This window comes from Lissotriton helveticus, chromosome 7, assembly GCF_964261635.1.
Source record: "Lissotriton helveticus chromosome 7, aLisHel1.1, whole genome shotgun sequence".
NCBI lineage: Eukaryota > Metazoa > Chordata > Amphibia > Caudata > Salamandridae > Lissotriton > Lissotriton helveticus.
Genome location: NC_136068.1, coordinates 1741449261 through 1741476567, shown reverse-complemented (window position 1 = coordinate 1741476567; position 27307 = coordinate 1741449261). Strand labels below are relative to the sequence as shown.

At 50.9% G+C, this 27307-nt stretch overlaps 1 protein-coding gene across 2 annotated transcripts in view; it reads left to right on the top strand.

The window, feature by feature from the left end:
* Window positions 1–14562: 14562 nt before the first annotated feature.
* Window positions 14563–27307, top strand: part of IGLON5 (IgLON family member 5) — a 1087135-nt gene continuing 1074390 nt past the window's right edge. For both annotated transcript variants that reach the window (XM_078655466.1, XM_078655465.1), the window contains exon 1: window positions 14563–14924. In XM_078655466.1, the coding sequence (XP_078511592.1) occupies window positions 14858–14924 (67 nt within the window). In that variant the 5' untranslated portion in view covers window positions 14563–14857. The remainder of the gene's footprint in view (window positions 14925–27307) is intronic.

Genomic DNA, 27307 nt, shown 5'->3' with positions numbered 1-27307 from the left:
TCACTGTGTGAGTTCAGTGCAGCGAGAGCAGCTCCCTGTGTGAGTTCAGTGCAGTGAGAGCAGCTCACTGTGTGAGTTCAGTGCAGCGAGAGCAGCTCACTGTGTGAGTTCAGTGCAGCGAGAGCAGCTCCCTGTGTGAGTTCAGTGCAGCGAGAGCAGCTCCCTGTGTGAGTTCAGTGCAGTGAGAGCAGCTCCCTGTGTGAGTTCAGTGCAGTGAGAGCAGCTCCCTGTGTGAGTTCAGTGCAGTGAGAGCAGCTCCCTGTGTGAGTTCAGTGCAGCGAGAGCAGCTCCCTGTGTGAGTTCAGTGCAGTGAGAGCAGCTCCCTGTGTGAGTTCAGTGCAGTGAGAGCAGCTCCCTGTGTGAGTTCAGTGCAGTGAGAGCAGCTCCCTGTGTGAGTTCAGTGCAGTGAGAGCAGCTCCCTGTGTGAGTTCAGTGCAGTGAGAGCAGCTCACAGTGTGAGTTCAGTGTAGGAGAGTAGGGTCTGCTTCCTATGGTTACCCCCACTTTTTGCTGTGTTTCACTGGTTTTTCGACTTTAGTATGGCTGTGCCCTGCTAATCAGGCCCACGGCCTAGTTGTTTTCTCTCTAAATTTATACCATGTACTTTAGGTACATACCAGATTGGTTACTGGGCCACCCTAGTGAGCCCTTGTATATGGTACCTTAGGTACCCAGGGCATAGGTGCACCCTAGTCCTACCAGGGGCTGCAGCATGTATTGTGCCACCCCTGGTTAGCCTTCCAAACTGACACCACAGGTCTGTACTTACAACCTTGGTAAGGTGGTGTAATCACCCTTACTTAGATATAGTATATCTATATCTACCTTATATATAGACACATAGTAACCTATAAGTCACTCCTATGGCAGGCCTCGACAATCCTGGAGTGCTTAGTTTTGTGTGCAAGGGTGTCCTAGCATGAGCTGAGCCCCTCCGCAGCTTTTGGAACCATCTCCTTATAGCTGTTCTATGATATAGCCATACCATATATTCTTAAGTGCATTATAATCCTCGTGGTTAATGCTAACTTTGGTTTGGCTTTACCAAAACATGTCGTGCAAGGTGTCAAACACTTTGGAATACTAGCCCCCCTTCCAGTTCTGGCGGCAGGGGTAGCATTCCACCCTTCTAGAGGGAGAAGACATGTAGTTACTGGTAAACCCGGTTAAAGTTAAACAGAGGCCCAGTATCACAAAATGGATGCTGATGCCACAGACATGAGTCTGCCCTCCTGCTGCTGGATGAAACTCTGGCAGGGGAGGTCTGGACAATAGGTTTCCTGACCAGGGAGGTGCTAGCACCTCCCCAGACAGGGCTTTAGTGTATTGGGGCAGGGAGGGTTGCATTCAGTGAATGCTTTTCAGACCTTGCCTGGGGCACACACCCTGCTCCATGCATTTCCAAGTTCAAACCGGTTGCTGGGACACTCAGCACAGGCTCTGGTGCGAAACTGGAGAAAATGGAAGGGGTGTAACCACCCCCTTCCCAGGTCCACCCATATGAGGGACCTTAGAGTTAGTCCAACCCCTAAACTTGCTATAAATATAGTACCCCAGTCCCTAGGACTTTAGATTACTCCGGACGAAACTCTGCAACATATATCTTGGACCTTGGACATTCCATATCAACTGGAAGACGGAAGAAATCTCCCTTGTGGTCAAGGAGTGACCACCCTGTTCAAACAGGCACCAACAGCATCTTTGCCCGTCTGCATTTTCAAGGCTTCCACCGGATCCTGAAGAATCTGCAACACAGGACATAGACTTCCAGACATCTCTGATGCTGACCTGTGCTCCCAGCACTGCTGAGACCTGTGGCGGACACGAGAGACGTGGGACCGGAACTCCTGGACATCCTGCATTTTGCAAGCTGCACCTACTTCCCGAGGTATCCCGAAGTTGTGCTTTGGGGTGCTTGAAGCCCCAGCCCGAGCACCTTTTGCACTGGAGCTCAGAGGCCCACACGCCACGCGGGTCTGCTTTGTGCATTTCCGCTCAACGCATCTTTGCAATTCTTAGTTTGTTGGCTAGTGAGCCCCCACGAAGACCAATCCTTGATTTACTTTGCTTTCCTGGTTTCTCCAGGTTTGGTCCTACACCTCTTCAAAGGAGAAGTTCCTCAGATCTTGCTGGTCTGCACCGAAGCCAATCTCAACATCCTGCATGGGTTGCGTTTGCCAAGGCTTGTTGGGTACAATCCGGCTACCGATGCCGCAGTCCACTAGATCCTTTGTGGGACAACTTGAATCCAGCTCCTGGTTGTCATCAACGCCTCCTGGACCTCGTGGCTGAAGAGACAAGCTTCACCTCTAACACCCGAAAGCACCCGACATCGGCTGGCATCTTCTCCCTGCCATCCTAGTCACTGGCTAGTGACCCAGACTCTGTCTCCTCTGCTCTCAGGTTCTTCACATTTCCGATCCACCCTTGGATCCACCCGGACACTTTTCCTCTGGTCGCCTGCAGCACTTCTTCGCAGCTTTCCATTGGAATCGATGACGAAACCCGACACCAAAAGACACCTATGCACCGGCTTCCCAGGGTGAGGTAACACGAGTACTCCAGTGCTTCCGTGGGTCTTGAATCTGGAAGTGTCCTAGTCTAAAAGGGTTCCATCGTAGTTCACCTAGTAGTACCCTTAATCTTTTAAATTGTAACATGTTCATTCTCCATAGAAAGTCAATGGTAACCCGCAGCTGTGTTTAGACACTGTACGCGTCTCCCGTGGGCCTCCTACATCCTAACCTTTGGTTGTTCTAGGCAGCCCCAGCGCTTCCACAGGCTCTAGGCCTGCTTTCTCATTTTTACGTGGTTCTTATACCACTATTTTAGTATATGGTTTGTGATGCCCCTAGGGCATAATGTATACTGTGCAACTTATCGTATACTAACTAAGTTCCTTGTATTGTACTTTTACCTCTGACCTCATAAAGAGTGCAGAGGGGTTGTGTTTAGAATAAATACATATATATTTGATATATACCTTGTGTGGTGTGCTTTCATTTGATCATTCAAGAGATTATAATTGGTAAAACAACTCGCTTAACTCGTCTCTAAGTCTTAGCCTGAAGGCTGCTCTCCACAGCTACTACTAGGATAGCTTTCTATAAGGTTGACTTCATAACCTATCATCAATAAGGGTCGTTTGGACTCGTGCAAGGTGCCCACTAGAATAGTGGACATCATGCACCAGGCCAACTTCTCACATTCAGTGCAGTGACACCAGCTCACAGTGTGAGTTCAGTGCAGTAAAAGCAGCTCACAGTGTGAGTTCAGTGCAGTGAGAGCAGCTCACAGTGTCAGATCAGTGCAGTGAGAGCAGCTGTCAGTGTGAGTTCAGTGCAGCGAGAGAAGCTCCAGTGTGAGTTCAGTGCAACGAGAGACGCTCCGGTGTGAGTTCACTACAGTGATAGCAGCTCCCTGTGCGAGTTCAGTGCAGCTAGAGAAGCCCCGGTGTGAGTTCATTGCAGCGAGAGAAGCTCCGGTGTGAGTTCAGTGCAGTGAGAGCAGCTCCCTGTGTGAGTTCAGTGCAGCGAGAGAAGCTCCGGTGTGAGTTCAGTGCAGTGAGAGCAGCTCCGGGTGTGAGTTCAGTGCAGGGAAAGAAGCTCCGGTGTGAGTACAGTGCAGGGAAAGAACCTCCGGTGTGAGTTCAGTGCAGTGAGATAAGCTCCGGTGTGAGTTCAGTGCAGCCAGAGAAGCTCCGATGTGAGTCAGTGTGGTGAGAGCAGCTCACAGTGTGAATTCAGTGCAGTAAGAGCAGCTCACAGCGTGAGTTCAGTGCAGTGAGAGCAGCTCCGGGTGTGAGTTCAGTGCAGGGCGAGAAGCTCCGGTGTGAGTTCCGTGCAGCAAGAGAAGCTCCGGTTTGAGTTCAGTGCAGTGAGAGCAGCTCTGGGTGTGAGTTCAGTGCAGCGAGAGCAGCTCCCTGTGTGAGTTCAGTGCAGTTAGAGCAGCTCCCTGTGTGAGTTCAGTGCAATGAGAGCAGCTTCGGGTGTGAGTTCAGTGCAGTGAGAGCAGCTCCCTGTGTGAGTTCAGTGCAGGGAGAGCAGCTCCGGGTGTGAGTTCAGTGCAGTGAGAGCAGCTCCCTGTGTGAGTTCAGTGCAGCGAGAGCAGCTCCCTGTGTGAGTTCAGTGCAGCGAGAGCAGCTCCCTGTGTGAGTTCAGTGCAGCGAGAGCAGCTCCCTGTGTGAGTTCAGTGCAGTGAGAGCAGCTCCGGGTGTGAGTTCAGTGCAGCGAGAGCAGCTCCCTGTGTGAGTTCAGTGCAGCGAGAGAAGCTCCGGTGTGAGTTCAGTGCAGTGAGAGCAGCTCCCTGTGTGAGTTCAGTGCAGTGAGAGCAGCTCCGGGTGTGAGTTCGGTGTAGTGAGAGCAGCTGTCAGTGTGAGTACAGTGCAGTGCGAGCAGCTCCGGGTATGAGTTCAGTGCAGCGAGAGCAGCTCCCTGTGTGAGTTCAGTGCATTTAGAGCAGCTCACAGTGCCAGTTCAGTGCAGCTAGAGAAGCTCTGGTGTGAGTTCAGTGCAGCGAGAGAAGCTCCGATGTGAGTTCACTGCAGTGAGAGCAGCTCCCTGTGTGAGTTCAGTGCAGAGAGAGAAGCTCCGGTGTGAGTTCAGTGCAGTGAGAGCAACTTCGGGTGTGAGTTCAGTGCAGGGAAAGAAGCTCCGGTGTGAGTTCAGTGCAGCGAGAGAAGCTCCTGTGTGAGTTCAGTGCAGTGAGAGAAGCTCCGGTGTGAGTTCAGTGCAGTGAGAGCAGCTCGGGGTGTGAGTTCAGAGCAGGGAAAGAACCTCTGGTGTGAGTTCAGTGCAGCGAGAGAAGCTAAGGAGTGAGTTCAGTGCAGCGAGAGAAGCTCCGGTGTGAGTCAGTGCGGTGAGAGCAGCTCACAGTGTGAGTTCAGTGCAGTGAGAGCAGCTCACAGCGTGAGTTCAGTGCAGCGAGAGCAGCTCCGGGTGTGAGTTCAGTGCAGGGAGAGAAGCTCCGGTGTGAGTTCCGTGCAGCGAGAGAAGCTCCGATGTGCATTCAGTGCAGCAAAAGAAGCTCTGGTGTGAGTTCAGTGCAGTGAGAGCAGCTCCCGGTATGAGTTCAGTGCAGCGAGAGAAGCTCTGGTGTGAGTTCAGTGCAGTGAGAGCAGCTCTGGGTGTGAGTTCAGAGCAGGGAAAGAACCTCCGGTGTGAGTTCAGTGCAGCAAGAGAAGCTCCGGAGTGAGTTCAGTGCAGCGAGAGAAGCTCCGGTGTGAGTCAGTGCGGTGAGAGCAGCTCACAGTGTGAGTTCAGTGCAGTGAGAGCAGCTCACAGCGTGAGTTCAGTGCAGCGAGAGCAGCTCCGGGTGTGAGTTCATTGCAGGGAGAGAAGCTCCGGTGTGAGTTCCATGCAGCAAGAGAAGCTCCGATGTGCGTTCAGTGCAGCAAAAGAAGCTCTGGTGTGAGTTCAGTGCAGTGAGAGGCAGCTCCTGGTGTGAGTTTAGTGCAGGGAAAGAAGCTCCTGTATGAGTTCAGTGCAGCGAGAGCAGCTCCCTGTGTGAGTTCAGTGCAGTTAGAGCAGTTCCCTGTGTGAGTTCAGTGCAGTGAGAGCAGCTTTGGGTGTGAATTCAGTGCAGTGAGAGCAGCTCCCTGTGTGAGTTCAGTGCAGTGAGAGCAGCTCCCTTTGTGAGTTCAGTGCAGTTAGAGCAGCTCCCTGAGTGAGTTCAGTGCAGTGAGAGCAGCTTCGGGTGTGAGTACAGTACAGTGAGAGCAGCTGCCTGTGTGAGTTCAGTGCAGTGAGAGCAGCTACCTGTGTGAGTTCAGTGCAGTTAGAGCAGCTCCCTGTGTGAGTTCAGTGCAGTTAAAGCAGCTCCGGGTGTGAGTTCAGTGCAGCGAGAGCAGCTCCGGGTGTGAATTCAGTGCAGTGAGAGCCGCTACCTGTGTGAGTTCAGTGCAGTGAGAGCAGCTCCCTTTGTGAGTTCAGGGCAGTGAGAGCAGCTCCCTGTGTGAGTTCAGTGCAGTGAGAGCAACTCTGGGTGTGAGTTCAGTGCAGTGAGAGCAGCTCCCTGTGTGAGTTCAGTGCAGCGAGAGCAGCTCCGGTGTGAGTTCAGTGCAGCGAGAGCAGCTCCCTGTGTGAGTTCAGTGCAGTGAGAGCAGCTACCTGTGTGAGTTCAGTTCAGCGAGAGCATCTCCCTGTGTGAGTTCAGTGCAGCGAGAGCAGCACCCTGTGTGAGTTCAGTGCAGTGAGAGCAGCTCCCTGTGTGAGTTCAGTGCAATGAGAGCAGCTCCGGGTATGAGTTCAGTGCAGCGAGAGAAGCTCCGGTGGGAGTTCAGTGCAGTGAGAGCAGCTCCCTGTGTGAGTTCATTGCAGTGAGAGCAGCTCCGGGTGTGAGTTCAGTGCAGTGAGAGCAGCTCCGGGTGTGAGTTCAGTGCAGTGAGAGTAGCTCGGGTGTGAGTTCAGTGTAGTGAGAGCAGCTCCCTGTGTGAGTTCAGTGCAGTGAGAGCAGCTCCGGGTGTGAGTTCAGTGCAGTGAGATCAGCTCCCTTTGTGAGTTCAGGGCAGTGAGAGCAGCTGCCTGTGTGAGTTCAGTGCAGTGAGAGCAGCTCCGGGTGTGAGTTCAGTGCAGTGAGAGCAGCTCCGGGTGTGAGTTCAGTGCAGTGAGAGTAGCTCGGGTGTGAGTTCAGTGTAGTGAGAGCAGCTCCCTGTGTGAGTTCAGTGCAGTGAGAGCCGCTACCTGTGTGAGTTCAGTGCAGTGAGAGCAGCTCCCTTTGTGAGTTCAGGGCAGTGAGAGCAGCTCCCTGTGTGAGTTCAGTGCAGTGAGAGCAACTCTGGGTGTGAGTTCAGTGCAGTGAGAGCAGCTCCCTGTGTGAGTTCAGTGCAGCGAGAGCAGCTCCGGTGTGAGTTCAGTGCAGCGAGAGCAGCTCCCTGTGTGAGTTCAGTGCAGTGAGAGCAGCTACCTGTGTGAGTTCAGTTCAGCGAGAGCATCTCCCTGTGTGAGTTCAGTGCAGCGAGAGCAGCACCCTGTGTGAGTTCAGTGCAGCGAGAGCAGCTCCCTGTGTGAGTTCAGTGCAATGAGAGCAGCTCCGGGTATGAGTTCAGTGCAGCGAGAGAAGCTCCGGTGTGAGTTCAGTGCAGCGAGAGCAGCGCCCTGAATGAGTTCAGTGCAGTGAGATCAGCTCCGGGTGTGAGTTCAGTGCAGTGAGAGCAGCTCCGGGTGTGAGTTCAGTGCAGTGAGAGTAGCTCGGGTGTGAGTTCAGTGCAGTGAGAGCAGCTCCCTGTGTGAGTTCAGTGCAGTAAGAGCACCTCCAGGGTGAGTTCAGCGCAGTGAGAGCAGCTCCGGTGTGAGTTTAGTGCAGAGAGAGCAGCTCCCTGTATGAGTTCAGTGTAGTGAGAGCAGCTCCCTGTGTGAGTTCAGTGCAGTGAGATCAGCTCCCTGTGTGAGTTCAGTGCAGTGAGAGCAGCTTCGGGTGTGAGTTCAGTGCAGTGAGAGCAGTTTCCTGTGTGAGTTCAGTGCAGTGAGAGCAGCTTCGGGTGTGAGTTCAGTGCAGTGAGAGCAGCTTCCTGTGTAAGTTCAGTGCAGTGAGAGCAGCTCCCTGTGTGAGTTCAGTGCAGTTAGAGCAGCTCCCTGTGTGAGTTCAGTGCAGTGAGAGCAGCTTCGGGTGTGAGTTCAGTGCTGTGAGAGCAGCTCCATGTGTGAATTCAGTGCAGTTAGAGCAGCTCCCTGTGTGAGTTCAGTGCAGTTAGAGCAGCTCCCTGTGTGAGTTCAGTGCAACGAGAGCAGCTCCGGGTGTGAGTTCAGTGCAGCAAGAGCAGCTCCGTGTGTGAGTTCAGCACAGCACGAGCAGCTCCCTGTGTGAGTTCAGTGCAGTGAGAGCAGCTCCCTGTGTGAGTTCAGTGCAGTGAGAGCAGCTCCCTGTGTGAGTTCAGTGCAGTGAGAGCAGCTCCGGGTGTGAGTTCAGTGGAGTGAGAGAAGCTACGGTGTGAGTTCAGTGCAGTGAGAGCAGATCCCTGTGTGAGTTCAGTGCAGTGAGAGCAGCTCCGGGTGTGAGTTCAGTGCAGTGAGAGCAGCTGTCAGTGTGAGTTCAGTGCAGTGAGAGCAGCTCCGGGTGTGAGTTCAGTGCAGTGAGAGCAGCTCCGGGTGTGAGTTCAGTGCAGTGAGAGCAGCTCCCTGTTTGAGTTCAGTGTAGTGAGAGCAGCTCCGGTGTGAGTTCAGTGCAGTGAGAGCAGCTCCCTGTGTGAGTTTAGTGCAGCGAGAGCAGCTCCCTATGTGAGTTCAGTGCAGTGAGAGAAGCTCCCTGTGTGAGTTCAGTGCAGTGAGAGCATATCCGGGTGTGAGTTCAGTGCAGCGAGACCAGCTCTCCGTGTGAGTTCAGTGCAGTGAGAGCAGCTGTCAGTGTGAGACCAGTGCAGTGAGAGCAGCTCCCTGTGTGAGTTCAGTGCAGTGAGATCAGCTCCCTGTGTGAGTTCAGTGCAGTGAGAGCAGCTTTGGGTGTGAGTTCAGTGCAGTGAGAGCAGCTCCCTGTGTGAGTTCAGTGCAGTGAGAGCAGCTTCGGGTGTGAGTTCAGTGCAGTGAGAGCAGCTCCCTGTGTGAGTTCAGTGCAGTGAGAGGAGCTACCTGTGTGAGTTCAGTGCAGTTAGAGAAGCTCCCTGTCTGAGTTCAGTGCAGTGAGAGCAGCTTCGGGTGTGAGTTCAGTGCAGTGAGAGCAGCTCCCTGTGTGAGTTCAGTGCAGTTAGAGCAGCTCCCTGTGTGAGTCCAGTGCAGTTAGAGCAGCTCCCAGTGTGAGTTCAGTGCAGTGAGAGCAGCTTCTGGTGTGAGATCAGTGCAGTGAGAGCAGCTCCGGGTGTGAGTTCAGTGCAGTGAGAGCAGCTACCTGTGTGAGTTCAGTGCAGTTAGAGCAGCTCCCTGTGTGAGTTCAGTGCAGTTAAAGCAGCTCCGGGTGTGAGTTCAGTGCAGCGAGAGCAGCTCCGGGTGAGAGTTCAGTGCAGTGAGAGCCGCTACCTGTGTGAGTTCAGTGCAGTGAAAGCAGCTCCCTTTGTGAGTTCAGGGCAGTGAGAGCAGCTCCCTGTGTGAGTTCAGTGCAGTGAGAGCAACTCTGGGTGTGAGTTCAGTGCAGTGAGAGCAGCTCCCTGTGTGAGTTCAGTGCAGCGAGAGCAGCTCCGGTGTGAATTCAGTGCAGCGAGAGCAGCTCCCTGTGTGAGTTCAGTGCAGTGAGAGCAGCTACCTGTGTGAGTTCAGTTTAGCGAGAGCATCTCCCTGTGTGAGTTCAGTGCAGCGAGAGCAGCTCCCTGTGTGAGTTCAGTGCAGCGAGAGCAGCTCCCTGTGTGAGTTCAGTTCAATGAGAGCAGCTCCGGGTGTGAGTTCAGTGCAGCGAGAGAAGCTCCGGTGGGAGTTCAGTGCAGTGAGAGCAGCTCCCTGTGTGAGTTCAGTGCAGTGAGAGCAGCTCCGGGTGTGAGTTCAGTGCAGTGAGAGCAGCTCCGGGTGTGAGTTCAGTGCAGTGAGAGTAGCTCGGGTGTGAGTTCAGTGCAGTGAGAGCAGCTCCCTGTGTGAGTTCAGTGCAGTGAGAGCAGCTCAGGGTGTGAGTTCAGTGCAGTGAGATCAGCTCCCTGTGTGCGTTCAGTGCAGTGAGAGCAGCTCCCTGTGTGAGTTCAGTGCAGTGAGAGCAGCTCCCTGTGTGAGTTCAGTGCAGTGAGATCAGCTCCCTGTGTGAGTTCAGTGCAGTGAGAGCAGCTTCGGGTGTGAGTTCAGTGCAGTGAGAGCAGCTTCCTGTGTGAGTTCAGTGCAGTGAGAGCAGCTTCGGGTGTGAGTTCAGTGCAGTGAGAGCAGCTTCCTGTGTAAGTTCAGTGCAGTGAGAGCAGCTCCCTGTGTGAGTTCAGTGCAGTTAGAGCAGCTCCATGTGTGAGTTCAGTGCAGTGAGAGCAGCTTCGGGTGTGAGTTCAGTGCTGTGAGAGCAGCTTCATGTGTGAATTCAGTGCAGTTAGAGCAGCTCCCTGTGTGAGTTCAGTGCAGTTAGAGCAGCTCCCTGTGTGAGTTCAGTGCAACGAGAGCAGCTCCGGGTGTGAGTTCAGTGCAGCAAGAGCAGCTCCGTGTGTGAGTTTAGTACAGCACGAGCAGCTCCCTGTGTGAGTTCAGTGCAGTGAGAGCAGCTCCCTGTGTGAGTTCAGTGCAGTGAGAGCAGCTCCCTGTGTGAGTTCAGTGCAGTGAGAGCAGCTCCGGGTGTGAGTTCAGTGGAGTGAGAGAAGCTCCGGTGTGAGTTCAGTGCAGTGAGAGCAGATCCCTGTGTGAGTTCAGTGCAGTGAGAGCAGCTCCGGGTGTGAGTTCAGTGCAGTGAGAGTAGCTGTCAGTGTGAGTTCAGTGCAGTGAGAGCAGCTCCGGGTGTGAGTTCAGTGCAGTGAGAGCAGCTCCGGGTGTGAGTTCAGTGCAGTGAGAGCAGCTCCCTGTTTGAGTTCAGTGTAGTGAGAGCAGCTCCGGTGTGAGTTCAGTGCAGTGAGGGCAGCTCCCTGTGTGAGTTTAGTGCAGCGAGAGCAGCTCCGGGTGTGAGTTCAGTGCAGTGAGAGTAGCTGTCAGTGTGAGTTCAGTGCAGTGAGAGCAGCTCCGGGTGTGAGTTCAGTGCAGTGAGAGCAGCTCCGGGTGTGAGTTCAGTGCAGTGAGAGCAGCTCCCTGTTTGAGTTCAGTGTAGTGAGAGCAGCTCCGGGTGTGAGTTCAGTGCAGTGAGAGCAGCTCCCTGTTTGAGTTCAGTGTAGTGAGAGCAGCTCCGGTGTGAGTTCAGTGCATTGAGAGAAGCTCCCTGTGTGAGTACAGTGCAGTGAGAGCAGCTCCGGGTGTGAGTTTAGTGCAGCGAGAGCAGCTCTCTGTGTGAGTTCAGTGCAGTGAGAGCAGCTGTCAGTGTGAGACCAGTGCAGTGAGAGCAGCTCCCTGTGTGAGCTCAGTGCAGTGAGAGCAGCTCCCTGTGTGAGTTCAGTGCAGTGAGAGCAGCTTCGGGTGTGAGTTCAGTGCAGTGAGAGCAGCTCCTTGTGTGAGTTCAGTGCAGTGAGAGGAGCTCCCTGTGTGAGTTCAGTGCAGTTAGAGAAGCTCCCTGTCTGAGTTCAGTGCAGTGAGAGCAGCTTCAGGTGTGAGTTCAGTGCAGTGAGAGCAGCTCCCTGTGTGAGTTCAGTGCAGTAAGAGCAGCTCCCTGTGTGAGTCCAGTGCCGTTAGAGCAGCTCCCAGTGTGAGTTCAGTGCAGTGAGAGCAGCTTCTGGTGTGAGATCAGTGCAGCGAGAGCAGCTCCCTGTGTGAGTTCAGTGCAGCGAGAGAAGCTCCGGTGTGAGTTCAGTTCAGTGAGAGCAGCTCCCTGTGTGAGTTCAGTGCAGTTAGAGCAGCTCCAGTGTGAGTTCAGTGCAGTGAGAGCAGCTCCGGGTGTGAGATCAGTGCAGTGAGAGCAGCTGTCAGTGTGAGTTCAGTGCAGTGAGAGCAGCTCCCTTTATGAGTTCAGTGCAGTGAGAGCAGCTCCCTGTGCGAGTTCAGTGCATTGAGAGCAGCTCCGGGTGTGAGTTCAGTGCAGGGAAAGAAGCTCCGGTTGTGAGTTCAGTGCAGTGTGAGCAGCTCCGGTGTGAGTTCAGTGCAAGGAAAGAAGCTCCGGTGTGAGTTCAGTGCAACGAGAGAAGCTCCCTGTGTGAGTTCAGTGCAGCGAGAGAAGCTCCCTGTGTGAGTTCAGTGCAGTGAGAGCACCTTCCTGTGTGAGTTCAGTGCTGTGAGAGCAGCTCCGTGTGTGAGTTCAGTGCAGCGAGATCAGCTCCCTGTGTGAGTGCAGTGCAGTGAGAGCAGCTCCCTGAGTGAGTTCATTGCAGTGAGAGCAGCTCCCTGTGTGAGTTCAGTGCAGCGAGAGCAGCTCCCTGTGTGAGTGCAGTGCAGTGAGAGCAGCTTCCTGTGTGAGTTCAGAGCAGTGAGAGCAGCTCCCTGTGTGAGTTCAGTGCAGCGAGAGCAGCTCCCTGTGTGAGATCAGTGCAGCGAGAGAAGCTCCGGTGTGAATTCAGTGCAGTGATAGCAGCTCCCTGTGTGAGTTCAGTGTAGTAAGAGCAGCTCCAAGGTGAGTTCAGCGCAGTGAGAGCAGCTCCGGGTGTGAGTTCAGTGCAGTGAGAGCAGCTCCCTGTATGAGTTCAGTGCAGTGAGAGCAGCTCCCTGTGTGAGTTCAGTGCAGTGAGAGCAGCTCCGGGTGTGAGTTCAGTGCAGTGAGAGCAGCTGTCAGTTTGAGTTCAGTGCAGGGAGAGCAGTTCCCTGTATGAGTTCAGTGCAGTGAGAGCAGCTCCCTGTGTGAGTTCAGTGCAGTGAGAGCAGCTCCCTGTATGAGTTCAGTGCAGTGAGAGCAGCTCCCTGTGTGAGTTCAGTGCACTGCAGTTTGCTGCAGTGACAGCAGTTTGCTGTCACTGCAGTCTGGAAAAAAGTGCCAGGGTGCTAGAGCCCGATAGAGACCTGTTTCGAAAAAGCAAGCACATCGATGTGCGCTGCCCACACTGCTCTCTTCTCAACTTGTGGAGAAGATACGACATGACGTCATGCCAGGTGAGCGTTGTAGGGGACGGGAAATCCTTAAAGAGAGTCATTTTCTCTCTGGATTTCCCTTCTCTTTTTTAAACTGCAGGAGCAGCAACATTGTGTTAGGGTCACCAGGGCTTTAAGTGGAATTGTTTTCAATATTATATGTAACAAGTCATAGTTGCCACTTTTTTATTTTATGCAACTAATAACCATTGACAAAGCCAATTGTCCTGACTTGTTGTAGGTATGATGTTACTTGTTGTATCTTATATCTGGATGCAATGACAGAAACAGCAAAATACATGTTGGTCGGCATACTATGCTAAGCACAGATTTTGAACATAAGTGTTTTAAAGCCACGCCCCTAAATACACTGGCCACGCCCCTTAGAGAGAACCCCCAGTTTTTTCATCCCCCTTAAAGTCCTGTCCGGGTGTGAGTTGAGTGCAGTTAGAGCAGATCCACCCCCGGTCTGTCATCCTCGCTGTGTGTAAATACCCCCCCATGTTCGCTAGTCTGACACGCACCTTCATCTCCCGCCCACTCGGCCACGGGACGTTTATCACAAGGAGCTGAGACCCGGCATTCACTGTGGGGCGGAGGGAAAATAAGGACTGGATTCCAGACTCCCTCAGGACGGGAGTCAGCATGAACGTGAAAATTAGGAGTTGGGGAGGATGGGGTTAAATGATGCCGAGGAATAACGCCCGTCACCTGCCTTCGTTGCCATCCCTTAGTCCGTGCTGCTTCGATTCTCAGCATTTTCATTCTAATTACCATACGTGACGTCATAACGTTTTACTCTTCTTCCCATTAGAATTCTTGCTGTATTGCCACTTCTGGAACTTTTGAGGGCACACCCTACCCTCGAGGGATGCCACGGGCTTTTTCAAAATGAATTCTAGAAAGCGGCGGATCCTGTTTGGAATCGGAAGCCTTCGCCGAGCCGTGGAATTCATCCTCCCCTTCCCTCCCCCTCCTCGAAGAACTTCTTACTGAGAAGAAACAGAGGAGAAACCAGCCACCGCCGCCTTAAAGATAAAACATGCAGATCACGTAAAGGAGTGAACTCCATGAGGGAGTGAAACAAGCCTCCGTAGATGAGCGGCGCCCATCGTGTTCAATACTTGGAATAAAAGGTGCGCTCCTTTTATTCAGCGTGGGGTCAGGGCATGGGCAGCGCACACGTGCGGTGGTCAGAAATACACGTGGCCACAGGCCGGGGTGCAAGACACTTGAACAAGTGAGAGATTTTACCAGTTTTTTTTTCCATAATCATACCCCTTTCTTGGTGGTAAACTGGTCCCAGTCAGAGGTGTTAGGGTGCTGTGCGGGACAAACCGACATCGCACACTCTCGCCTCCACCCTCCTGTCCACTCTCTCTCCCACGCACCTTTCTTAAGAAGCCGTGCGAATGCGGGCGGACCCCTGAGGCTCCACGTGCCGCAGTTTGGTTGCACGTGCAAAAGTTCTGCGTGCTTAGGGAGGATTTCCAGCTGTGATGCGGTGTCCCCTCTGCAAGAAGTGGCGCAGAAGGATGCTCAGGTGGGAGGGAGGAGAGAGAACGCCCCCAGGGGTGTCGGAGCAGGATTCAGGGGAGCAGCCGTTCATTGGCTGAGCACCTACCATGATTTGTGACTGACAGGGCCCATTCAGAAATCATCTCTAAAGGCCTTTTGAGAAAAGTCTGTCTCCTTGTCCTGATAAAAGTGCCCCATGTCTAAACCCGCCTCCTCTCACACATTGGCTGTCTTCCCACTCACCTAGGGGAGCCGGTGCAAAGTGGAGAAGTGGGGGGTGTTCTCCCCTCTCCATTACAGCCATCTACAGGACTGCTGCAGTAACAAAGGCCTCCTCGTAAATCAAGGCTGCATGCAAACTCACCCTGCCCCCACCCTCGAACGACCCCCCCTTGCCTGGAGCCTCCGCTGCCCCCCCCCCACCCCCAGCTTGCCACACGGCATCTGCATGCCAGGCTCCGCCTGGTGCATGATCCGCTCCAGTCCCAGTTGGTCCCGCGCACGCACCCTGCGCGACGCCCCCTGTCACTCAGCCGCTTGCGCCGCGTCCGTCAAACCCTGCCCTCATGTTTTGCAGCAGGCGCTGAAGTGAATGGGAGAATCGCCCCAGCACACTGCGCTGCCTCCGCCAGATCCCCCCAGCCCCCCACCACCAGCCACTCTGCGCCGCCTCTGCGCGTCTGTGGTCTGGCTGCATCTATCCTCTGGCGCTAGAGGCGGCGCGCTTGTTCTTGAAGGAAGAGTGGAAGGAAAAAAATAAGGGACTATCGTGCGGAGAGACCTAAGGATTGCCAGCGGTGGAAGCAGCGTTCGCAGCGCCCCCCCCCAGCCAGCCTCTGCTGTTTGTTATTCGCCGTGTCCGCGCAGCCGAAGGAGAGATGGACGTGTCCGTGCCTCGGCGCTGGAGTGCCGCAGCCAGCATCACGCTGGCCCTGCTCCTCCAAGGTACCACTTCCATCTGCGCCAGCCGCGCGGTCCCAGATGGATGGGGAGGGTGGGGGGGCTTCCAGCTGACTCTGACAGCCCAGCCCGGGCTGTGTTTGACAGGGACTGACTCTCCCCAGCCCTGCTGGCCTTTCAGAGGCACTGGTCTCTTAGGGACCCCCTTTTCATGTCCTGTCCGGTGGCCTTCGAGGGGTGTGTGGGGCGGGGGGGGAGGTTGTTGTGCGTACACAGCACTTAAACAAATGCTTCCTTCCATGCCCCTCCCCCTTTCGCCCCCAGATATCTCACTGCTGTGCTGGCGCGGTGCAAAGCTTACATAACATAACATGCTTAGGGATGTTGAGTGTGGCGGGAGGGGGCGCGGGGGGGGGGTGTACAATGTGGGGGATGTTATCGTCACCATCATCCGTCGCACAGAGCACTGGCGCGAGCCTCGGAGGTTTCCTCGCGGCTGCCACGGGGCACGACTTGGGGGCATTACCGCCCGGGCATGGATGCAAGGGAATATATTGGAGGCGCGGGGGGAGGGTGCTGGGAGGGGGGCTGAATTAAAAGGAGGTCACAACCAGACGCCATACACGACAGAGCATCTCTTGCTGTCCGCGGATGGAGGGGGGGGGGATTTAAAGCAGGGACCTAGCTCCGAGTGACGGGCTGCTCGCCTCTCATCCATGAAGGCGCTCAGTCAGTGAGCAGCACGGGTGGGGCCCGTGCCCCGCCTTCAGATGCCCCCAGCCTCTTCTCGGTGTCAAGGGGCAGCAGGGCGAGGGGCGGAGGATGGGGCTTGCGGGGGCAGGAACTGTGTGCTGTGTGGTGCGTGGTGCGGGGGGCTGTTTATATGGTTCTCACATGCGGACAGTGGGGGGTCCTCGACCCCGTGACTATTATAGCGCGTTATTTTACAAGGCTGATATACTCAAGGCGCTCTACGTTTATCAAATAACTCACGCTGCTTTGCCACCCCCGCCAAAGTGCGTCTTCTGCGGCTGGTGCAGATTCGCCAGCAGCAGGTGGGCGAGCCCCCCAGGCTACATTGCGCCAAAGTCCAGCCCGGCTGTTAAGGTTTGAGGCAGTGTGTGCAAGCGGAGACCTCGGGGGCGGACATGGCCGATGGGACAAGGCGGGCAACGCCAGCTCTGCGTGCTTGCTGGTTGCATTACAAGTTCCATCCGTGCTAGGCACGCGTCTCTCTAATCTAGCGCTTTGAAGGGTGCAAGCGCTGTGCGCGTGGGCATGAAACGACACGTCACTTCTTCCCCTGAAGGAGCGGCCTATGGGGCGGGGGTGACACCAGTGTCGGCTGGCACTCTTCTGCGCGCTCACATGTTGTAAATGTTTCATTATTTCCATGTACACGCCGTTTGTCATGTGTTTCATCTACAAGGGACTGGGAACTAGACACATCTGCATGTCAACAACCAGCTGTGGTTTCCTTTGGACCGTGCTCGAGACATATTGTGAGCCTCGCTTCTTCTCCTTGCGGCATGCAACATATTTGGGGTGTTTTCGCAGATTCTTGGAACGCTCTTCCGTTTTAGAAGTGTGCTTTTTACATGTATGAAGTCCAGGAACCGCACTGGGGTTGTGGGATGCACTTCCGCGATGCACGAGGCACTTCCTGTGTTTCTGCACCACGCCTGTGCAGTCGTGCAAGTCTGCCAGCCTTGCTGCAGGCGATGTGATCTCCCCCACAGAAGCTGTCTGTGCAGGCTTCCGGGGGCTGTGGCTTCACACAGATGCCACTGAACGACCACAACAGAGCTCCTATTGCAAGGCATTTTCTGTACACATCACTTTAAGTGTTCCACCTAAGAATCGTCTCAATAATGCAGCCATACTATAATAATGTGAGAAAAATGCCACGGACCAAAATATCGACACGGTGAGACTATGTAGGGAAATATAGGTTATCTCACTTAACTTCATGCATATGTACCTGGCACCCAGGCTACTTATGGGCTGCGTGGGGGAACTACATCAGAGGAGAAAATTGAAGAAAAAACATGGATGTCGCCGGTACCTCACCCCCGCAGGAAACGCTGCTCAAGCTTCACCCAGGGCCCGGCAGGGGTTTGCAAGATTCTACAAGGAAGCTTGCACCCCACCGTGGATCTTTGGGGTGAAGTTTGTGGGCGGGTACGGCAGGAGTACTGAAATACCTAAAAGGAAAAAAGGACAGAAAATATGGGCTGGTAGACTGGGGGCGAAGGGGAGTGAGTGGGGGAGGGGGGCCAGGATTGTGCAAGCCAGTACCTCCATCCCACTGAGCATTGATGTGCACAGTGGGGGGTTGGGAGCCTGAAGGATGTTGGGCGCCCAGCTTTGCTTTTGTCAAGGCCCTGTGGCTAACCCCCTGCGGCCCACGAGTGAAGGCAGTGTACAGTGTACTATGATAAAAAAAAAAGAAAGAAATTCCCTGAAAAAAACAAAGATTGAAGTGACATTACAGTTAGATGTGGAAATAGGTTCTTAGTTATATTTAAAAGAAATGCTTATAAAAGCAAGGGTGAAAGTGACATTACATTTAGATGCTTAAATGTGGAGAAGTGTGGCTCACTGGTTAGAAGCAGCAGACCCTGAAGCAGAGGTCTGCCCGGGACCAGGGTTCAATTCCCGCCTTGGCGGGTCTTGGGTCAATGTCCGCGGACTCGATAATTCTCGCCTAGGGGCCTAAGCTAACCATGGGTCCCACTCTGCAACTCTGGGCAATAGCTTGCTTAATCTCCACAACGGCCCCATCAGCGCCGGGGATGCCTGGCTTCACCTTGGGGGTGCCCAGGAGGGACCATCTCACAGGGAAAGCCAGGACGGGTTCCCCAGCGGTATACAGCGCCAGGACACTCCGAGATGGAGTAACAGTGCGCACAAGTATACATTTACAAATAAGATAATACCCCAAAATACTAAAATTCACAAGTTATAATCTCCTAAACTAACAATAACTTGCACCAACACCAAGCACTGCATTTGAACTCATATTACAACACTCATGACACGTTAAAAATCATAATTGATGATATCACTGATGACCTTTCAAATGACATAATTGAAGACATGATTGGTGACATCACTGATAGTGGTATACAGCATATGGTTACTGAGTGAACACGTGGGACGAGCGTAAACCCTGAAGGCAAATGTGGTTCTGCATGTTGAAAGTTATATATGTGGAAAAGGGGTGGTACAGTGGCCAGGGTGCCTTACTCCGGACCACAGGGTTCATGGTTCGATCCCCGGGGGCAGGATAGCCCAGCACCATGTGACTCTGGGCAATAGCTTGCTTAATCTTCCCGACTGCCACCAGCGCTGGGACACCTCTCCGGAGGTAGCTGTGTGCTCTACAAATGCTGGTATAATTATTATATGGTGAAATGCTTACAAATCAATAAAGTTTGGGGTGCAAGTAGTACTCCACGTTTATCAAAGTGAAGGCTAGGTGTACCTGACCTGGGTTGCATAGACACAGTTCAAAGTAGATTGTGGCTTGAGGCCGGTTGCAAAAAATTTGTCAATAAGACCAAAGCCTCTATTGACAATAGATTATCCACCCGCGGATATCTGGGTAAATGCCTGTGTTAAAGAGTCGTAGTACAGTGCTATAGACAAAGGACACTTATAAGGTCTGGATGTTTATTTCCAGAACTTCGCTGAAGACTTGGCGGTATTGCAGATTGTTGAATAAATTTCAATGTACGGTGTTGTACTTCAATGTTGTTTATCTCACACTAGTGTTGCAAGCATGGCTGTAAGAGTTTAGGCCATTGTGCACATCTCAAGAATGTTTTTTTCCATACTACCGAGGGTTGTCCACAGGGCCTGGAGTAGGCGTGTTATCAGTGGCAAGCGCATACCTGTTGACATCCAGACTTAAAATTGCTGGTAATGTGAAGCCTGTTTGAGGGTAATCCTGTTACAGCGAATTGAGTATGGACACTTTTTTGGAGTGTGTTCAAGATTTAAAAAGGAGATAACTCCAAAAAATATCTATGAAGGCATTTTGTTTGTTAGGAGGGTGAATGCCAGTAAAAAGAGCGTGACATCAACCAAATGGGAATGACTTGACATATATGCTGTATGCCCACCGTACGGTCAAAGGTTATGTTCATTATCACGTCACTGGGGAAGAAAATTAGTCACATGTGGATGGTTTGAATGATTACAATTCCACGAACCCTATAGAACACTGTCACAAAGACTGGATGATGTCATCGGGTATGACATTCGAGATGTCATCAGTGATGTCATCAATAATGCCATTTAACATGTCATGAGTGATAAAATATGTGAGATCATAAGTAGTGCAAACCGGTGACACAAGTTATAGTTAGCGCAGTGAAATATAACTGGTGAATTTCAGTGGCTTTTTTAGTTTTTTAAATGTTGTTTTTTATGTCACTTCAACACCACTATGGTCATTTTAATCTTTATTTTTATTAGTGAGGTTTAAAAAAAATGTTTCATGTAAGCTAAGATCTTAATACCATACCTAACTATAATATCACTTTAACCTTTGGCTTTTTCAGTGCAAAAAAAAAAAATATATATATATATATCTATATAGATATATATATATCTATATAGATATATATATATATAATCCAAACAAACGATCCCGAACCTCCAACCAGTGGCGAACAGAGACCAGTGAATCCAGAAGTTAAGGCAAGATGTTTTATTTTCAAGCACCAATCTTCAAATGCATACAGCGGACTGACGCGTTTCGGGCAGATGCCCTTGGTCACGATATATAGATATATATATATATATATGCTCCAAAATCCCAGGAACATCAATCCAAAAGGAAGGTAGCACACTCAGGGGAGGTTTCACAAAAGATTTAATACTGAAACCAACAGCAACGACGCGTTTCGCCTTGGGGCTTCGTCAAGTTGTGCACAACTTGACGAAGCCCCAAGGCGAAACGCGTCGTTGCTGTTGGTTTCCCTATTAAATCTTTTGTGAAACCTCCCCTGAGTGTGCTACCTTCCTTTTGGATTGATGTTCCTGGGATTTTGGAGCTCATTTTTAACTCGGGCACACCCCCGATGTGGCGTGCACCCACTCGAGCGTGCAACTGGCTGGTGTTTGTAGCTTCCTCATATATATATATATATATATATATATATATATATATATATATATATATATATATATATATATATATATATATATATATAATGTGATCAAGACCAGGTTGGCCAAAATGCATCACAGACACACACACATATATATGTATGCATGTGTGAGTTAAAATTAGTAAATCTCTACTTTTAAGCATCTACCTTTCCAATATTTTAGGCTTCAATGTTTTCCCAATGATATTAAGGATGCACAATATTTCTAACATTATATTTATCGCCTAGTACTAAGAAGTTTAGGAGTTACAGTGATTTTTAAATACAATTACTGTAGGTCAATATAAGTTGAAGCTGCTTTCCTGTACCAAGGAACTAAACGTTGCCAGTGGAGTACTCCCGGCCCTGTTTTTGCTGTCTTAGGCCTCATCTTACTTATTTAAACAATGTACAAACAATGATGCTTTAAGAGAGCCTACCATTATGAAATATAGACAGAGTCATAGCATGGGCACTAGAACAATCATGCCACATAAACCATCACTTTTTCAATCCACCAGTTGCTTGGACCCAAAAGATACACTGTTCCTGGTGGGGTTTAGTCACTGATGAGAGCAGTGAATGACTTTAAGACTCCAACAGGTGAGACCATGTTGCATTGCACTCTGCCTCACTTTAAGTCTTTAACCGCGACGCAAATACCGCCATGGTGCGGAGTTCTATTAAGTGGGCGGGGCCGTGTCGGGCAACGGCCGTGCACAGCACTATCGAGGTAGTGCTTGCGACGGTTGTTGGCCGACGCATGCACACAATGGGTTAAACATGAGAACTGATGGATAATTAGCTGAAAAGAGTGTTCTTGCCATGTCCAGTCCATTATGCAAGGGCTGGGTGCTTGGTGTAAATAGCTTGTGTCATTTGGGCCAGTGTCACATGGATGCCAGAGAAGCTGTCACTTGTGAGGGCGACTGATGTGCGCCAATCATGTTGCGGCGACTTTGACATAGCACCTGTGCGAGGTCGTGTCAGAGAAAGGGGTGTTTGGCTGAGGATATCTGAGCAATTTGTAATGATGCTCTTTACGGATAGATGGCAGAACCTGTATGCGGGCAATGCCTCGGTGTGGGTGTATTTCTTGTGCAGGAGGTGTTAGAAATGTGCCCCAATCATGGCACAGCTAGTGTGGTGCTGCATCCAAATGATAGGGTGAGAGGGGAGTTGTTCTACTGTTGCAAACTTTTGTAATTGTTGCGTGACTCACTAGTGTCCAGAAGAGTTGGGTCCATGCCTTATTTTCATAAGACACAAGATGCATCTGAGTGCAATACATATACGTAGAACTTATTTACACATCCAGTAGCTACCCATAAAAGCCTGGCATGGATCACACCCAACTTGACCTTTGACTCATGGGTTTGGCTTATCATGGAGGAGGCAGGTTTCAGGCATCAGGCTGTCAAGTTTATTATTGCGACTGGCGGCCATGTTTTAGAGGACAAGAGAAACCAGGACTCAATGTCAGTTCCTAACTGCCCTAAACCTGCCTGGATCACTCTACAGATACCAGTCTGTCTACTCTCTTGAACCCATCCACTGGGACACTCTTCCAATGAATGCCAAGGCTGGCCCAAGACTAGAGACACCAACCACTGGCACACTCCTCCACTCAATGATAAGGCCAGCTCAACATCAGTGGCTACACTGTTACACTCTTCCCCTGAATGCCAAAGCCAGCCCAACACTGAAGGAACCCAGACGCTGGCATTCATCTACACTCAATGCCAAGGCCAACCCAACACAAGAGGGACCCAGCCACTGTTACACACTTCCACTCAATGCAAAGGCCAGCCCAACACTAGAGGAACCCAGCCCGTGGGACACTCAACCATGAATGCCAAGGCCAGCCCAATACTAGAGGAACCCAGCCACTGGGACACTCATCCATGAATGCCAAGGCCAGCCCAATACTAGAGGAACCCAGCCACTGGGACACTCATCCATGAATGCCAAGGCCAGCCCAATACTAGAGGAACCCAGCCACTGGGACACCCTTCCATGAATGCCAAGGCCAGCCCAATACTAGAGGAACCCAGCCACTGTGGCCTTCCATGAATGCCTAAGGCCTGAGCTGGCTGCTTTAATGCTCCACTCAGGACAGGGAGTCTGTGCATGTTCTCCCCCAGGCTGTTCAATTCAGTCGGGTCGGAGAAACCTAAGTGCGCATGGGTGTTTTGGCCAGCCTGAGAAGGCAGGCCAAACACACATGCGCCCATAGAAGTGCACAAGCCAATCCTCTCCTGCTCCCAGGGCCCTGGCCCAACCCCTCCCTACGCACACTGGCTTAGCCAGCAGGTGAAAAATAAACTGATGATAGAATATTGTTTCATTTTTCACCGGTTGGCACTGAGGCAGTGGGGCGACGCTCCTCCGGCGTTGGAGAGAAGACGCCCCTGCTCCATTGCAACAAAATACAAATCTGTCCTAACATCCAACATTTCTAATCGAAATGTAGCCTGCTGTTTCATTTTTATATGCAAAAAGCATAAATAAACAAACACATAAATACAAATGCAGTTCGGGCATGCATGCTATGGATTGTTCCTGGCAAAGAGTAACAGTGCTTTGCAGTCAGCAGAGAGAATGTGGCTCCTCCAAGGCGTGAAAAGTGGCCCACTTCAATAACACGGCCAAGATATATCCACTTTCTCAAAATTAGCTGAAAAATACACCTGCCATTTTCGCCATGAGCTGTAAAACTGAGCAATCTCACTGCGAGCAGGAAATTGTGTCAAAATGAGCTTAAAAATGAGCATATTATTTTTAAAGCCATCGGAAAACTAAACACTATGTTCAAAGTTAGTCGCAAAATCCATCTATACTTCCTCAAAGTTCACAGTTGTACATTCTTCTTTTGTTTTGTGAATTTACAGCTGCTTTCCACAAAAAATCCTCAGACTAAGGGGCTGATTTACTAAGATTTCATGCAGGGCAGCCAGACAACTTGCTGTGCTGCGTTGTGTGAAAGCAAACATCAGAAATGTGCCGCATTTACAAAGCTATGGTTCATTTCTGCTGCCTCCTTGTGGTGGTGCACCGTGTGTTGACTAGCACCAATGCAGGCACCCTTGCACCATGGTACAAGGCAGCCTGGGTTAGCAGCAGGATTGTTTTTGAGTAGAGAGGGACACCTTCCTGCACAAAAACCATCCATCAAGGCGTTGTCCGTTTTCTATGTGTGATGCGGAATGATTCACACATAGAGAAAGGAAGTAACGAGGATAAATAAAGATATTTCTATTTTTTACGCTTGAGTCTGGTTGGTGTACCATTGTGATAGGCTGTCAGGTTTACAGCTCTTTGTAAATCTGGAAAAATGCCAAAATCCATGGGTGGAAGCGTGGGAACACCCATACTCCACCCATGGAACGCCTCCCTGCCACAAGTTAACGCAAAAAGCAAAATGTGCTGCATTGTGTTACATTGGATTTACTAAACCATGCAGAGCCAAGAAAGTGCCTTTTCGTGGCTTAGTAAGTCAGACTGAAGGACCTTCGTTGCGTGACGCAAGGCCAATGCTGGCCCTTTATAAATCTACCCCAAGTTTCTGTAAGATTTTCACAACAAGCTTGCTTTGGACCAGGTAATAATAATTAGAACATTGGAATGTTGGGAGCTCCATTGAAAACAATGGAATGCTCCGGGCTTATAATGGCTGGTATAAGCCCGGAGCTCCGACATTCCAATGTTTCTTTGTTCACAGCTCTGGCTGTGAACAAAGGCTTCAGGGAGCCTGAGGGGATTCCAATCCCATCACGCTCCCATAAGGCTTTGGTTTTTTTTGTTAGAACATTCTGTCCTCCAATGGCCGAATGTTCTAATAGCCTTATAGCCCTTCGTAGCTGGGCTACACCGGCTATATTAGTCCCTCTCCCTTGTTAAAGGCCCTCGCATTCGGCTTGGGACTTTAACGCTGGAGAGGGCCTTAAATATAGCCTTATAGCCCGCCGTAGAGGTCTATACCGGCTATTAAAGGCCCTCTCCAGCGTTAAAGACCCCGAGCCGAAGGCGAGGGCCTTTAACAAGGGAGAGGGACTTTAATAGCGGTATAGCCCATCTACGAAGGGCTATAAGGCTATTAGAACATTCTGTCACTAGAGGACAGAATGTTCTAACAAAAAAAACAAAGCCTTTTGGGAGTGTGAGTGGATTGGAATCCCCTCAGGCTCCCTGAACCCTTTGTTCACAGCCAGAGCTGTGAACAAAGAAACATTGGAATGTTGGAGCTCCAGGCTTATCCCAGCCATTATAAGCCCGGAGCGCTCCATTGTTTTCAATGGAGCTCCCAACATTCCAATGTTCTAATAGCTGGTATAGCCTTCTACAGCGGGCTATAAGGCGATAGAACGATTGATAAGAGAGTTTGTCTGTCAAGGCCGCTGATATAGGAGGCCTGATGCACATCATTAGCCGACCAATGACAATGGAGTTCTCATCACAAGAATGTTAATAATAAAGCAATTTAGCCCCTTGCAGAGGGAAACCCAATCATTACAGGACCCCCAACAGAGTTATAGGCCTTAACCTCTTGGGCATTCCATGATCAGTGCAGACCAAGGCAGCATTGATGTGATGCAACAGAAAATAAAGTCTTCTGAGGGAAGCATGCTCTAAAGGAATCCAGGGGAATCAGAAAGACAAGCACTGCAAGGTTAGAGCAGGAGGTCTATAACAGCCATTATTGGCCCACTGCCTGTCATTGTCTTCAATGTAACTGCTAACAGTCTGACTTGCCAAGCCCTTCCGCTATGTTAACATTTGTGATTAAAGGCATACAAATTTAGGAATCAGTTTACTGGCAACTTTAGGTAGTTTTTAAAGTTCTCAAGGTTTGGGAAGTGCGAAGCTAACAGAGACCTGTGAGCTTCTGTCACTCAGCATCTGTCCCCTGTCAGGGCCCTAGACCGCGACATGTCCCCTCTGAGGAGAGCGTGAGGCGCTCCACCGCTGTTGGCACCGTCCACAGCTCCTTGGCCACACCTCAATATCCGGCCAGCAAAATCTCTTTAGTGTTCCTTCCCCAGAACTATCCCAAGTGCCCACCACCTATCAAAAACAATCCTTTGCCATAGAGCAGGTTCTAAATTTCAGCCACAGGATGTCCCGCCCCTTGCGGGTGGGACATCCTGCAGCTCTATATCAGTCTTTCCTATTGGCCATGTGTGGGTTTACCTTGCCTAATCTAAGTTGGCAATCTTCAGATACTTCCAGGGGATCAAGGTGAAGTATTTTTTCCCAAACAACATGCTCCTGATGACATATTCAGAAAGGTGCTCAGTGCTCCTGGCGATTCATCCAATAGTGTGCACAATAGCCTGTAGTGATAGGCCCAGTGCTCCAAATGAGGCCTGTAGAACTAGACGCAATACTACTAATATGATGAATTGTACTAGATAAGATACCACTGGGACCAAATTATCCACAGTGTACCAAGGGGCGCAACTAGTGTTTGCATGCGCTTTTTGCTGTCTGAGGACACTGTGGAATTAAAGAAGGGGCCTCGGATGCTTACAGAGCCCCATCTGTAATATGGATCGTACCAAAGCTAATGATATACGCAGGCAATCCTTAGAGGCCTGTGCATTAATTGCGTGGGTCGTGGTGCCATGCAAATAAGGTCATCCTTTGCCTTTGAGCCGCACCATATTACAGACGTTGACACAAAGGCAGAGGCCATCAGGACTGCACCACTGAGATGTGGCACAGTGCTCCCTGAAACCACTGTCTTGGAGGGGAGCATGGTGCTCCTGGGAACCCCCAGCCATACTCCTGAAGGCTGGTGTAGTCTCTCGAGGCCCCCATATGCTAGGAGAGTCTCTTCCCACCCCTTTATAAGGGTTCCCAGATGCCCCCTATAGTGAAAGGTGGGCCAGCAGCTTCAAACAGCGGGGTTGCCTCTCACAAATGCCCTGATCCTGTGCAAGCTTGGGTTCACCCCTGTACTGGGGCCACTGCATGTGCTTCAATATGGGATAAATTTCAGTTCTGCACCTGGCACAGACACTAAATGCCTGATTCTGATGCGGTTAGGAAAGCATTCCCACCTAGAGCCTGATTCTGATGCGGTAAGGAAGACCTCCTAACGGCATTTGCTCCTTCCAAATCGGATCGGGAATATGTCTTACTGACCGATGGCCCAATTATGATGCTGTTAGAAAGAAAGAAATTCTTTATTGCATGATTAATAAAAATCTTTGCAATTGAGCTAAGAAAACAGAATAAAGCACATAAAAGCAACTCATTTCATTACAATGACATTAGTTAGAAAGTAGTTAGAAAGCCATTTAAAAATTGCAATATGTTTTTTTTTTGTTACTTTTGTGTTAGTACTATTTGCTGCAAGTGAAAGTTATAAAAGCTGTTTAAACAACCCTAGATTAAAAAGAAATTAAAAGCCAGGAGTTTCCATATGGCAGACATCAATTTGTAATTTTTCTGCGTACAAAATCCTAAAAGTTCCCAAACGAATCTAACAAGAAGACAGCTTAACAGATAAAGGTTATGATTCCAGTGTATAATTTTCGGATGTTTGCGTTTTTAGTCAGTTCATGTACTGGTAGGAGAATTTAGCACAATGTTTGATAATTCGATGAAACGTACCAGTCTGCAAGCTAATTGAATATCTCCTCCTGCAAAGCATGCTATTAATGCATGCTATTGATGCTGTTAGGAACATATGCTCCCATTGAAGTCAATGGGAGTCCAACCAAATCGTATCTGGAAGCATCCGGATGCATCGTATTCCGTTGATCAGACTCTCCCGATCCGAGTGAGTCGGAAATCATTTCCAAACTGATTCGGTCAGGAAGCTTTCCAACCCACATCAGCATCGGGCCCTTTGTGTGCGGTATTTGTAATGCCACCCCTGATGTGCAGCGCAGAACTGGGGACTTTGTTCCAGACCACACCTTCAGTGATAGGACCAGTACTCTTTATGAAGGTCCTGGAATATGGCATTGGCCTCGCAGAGACACCTCAGTACTGAACACAATACACCTAATTATGCCTGTTGTACTGTACAAAGTGCTCCGGGCGGGGCATTCACTTCTGGACAACAAGTGGTAGGAAGAACCTGGCACAGTGCTCCAGATGAGGTCTCCAGCTCTGAGCATTATGCACATCATGAGTCCTACTGTACTGGACATAATACTCCTAGTGTCTGTGCAGAATTGTGCACAGTGCTCCAGCCGAGGCCTTCTCTGCTAGACCCATCACTGCTGGTGAAGGGGTCTATTGCAGTAGACCCAACAG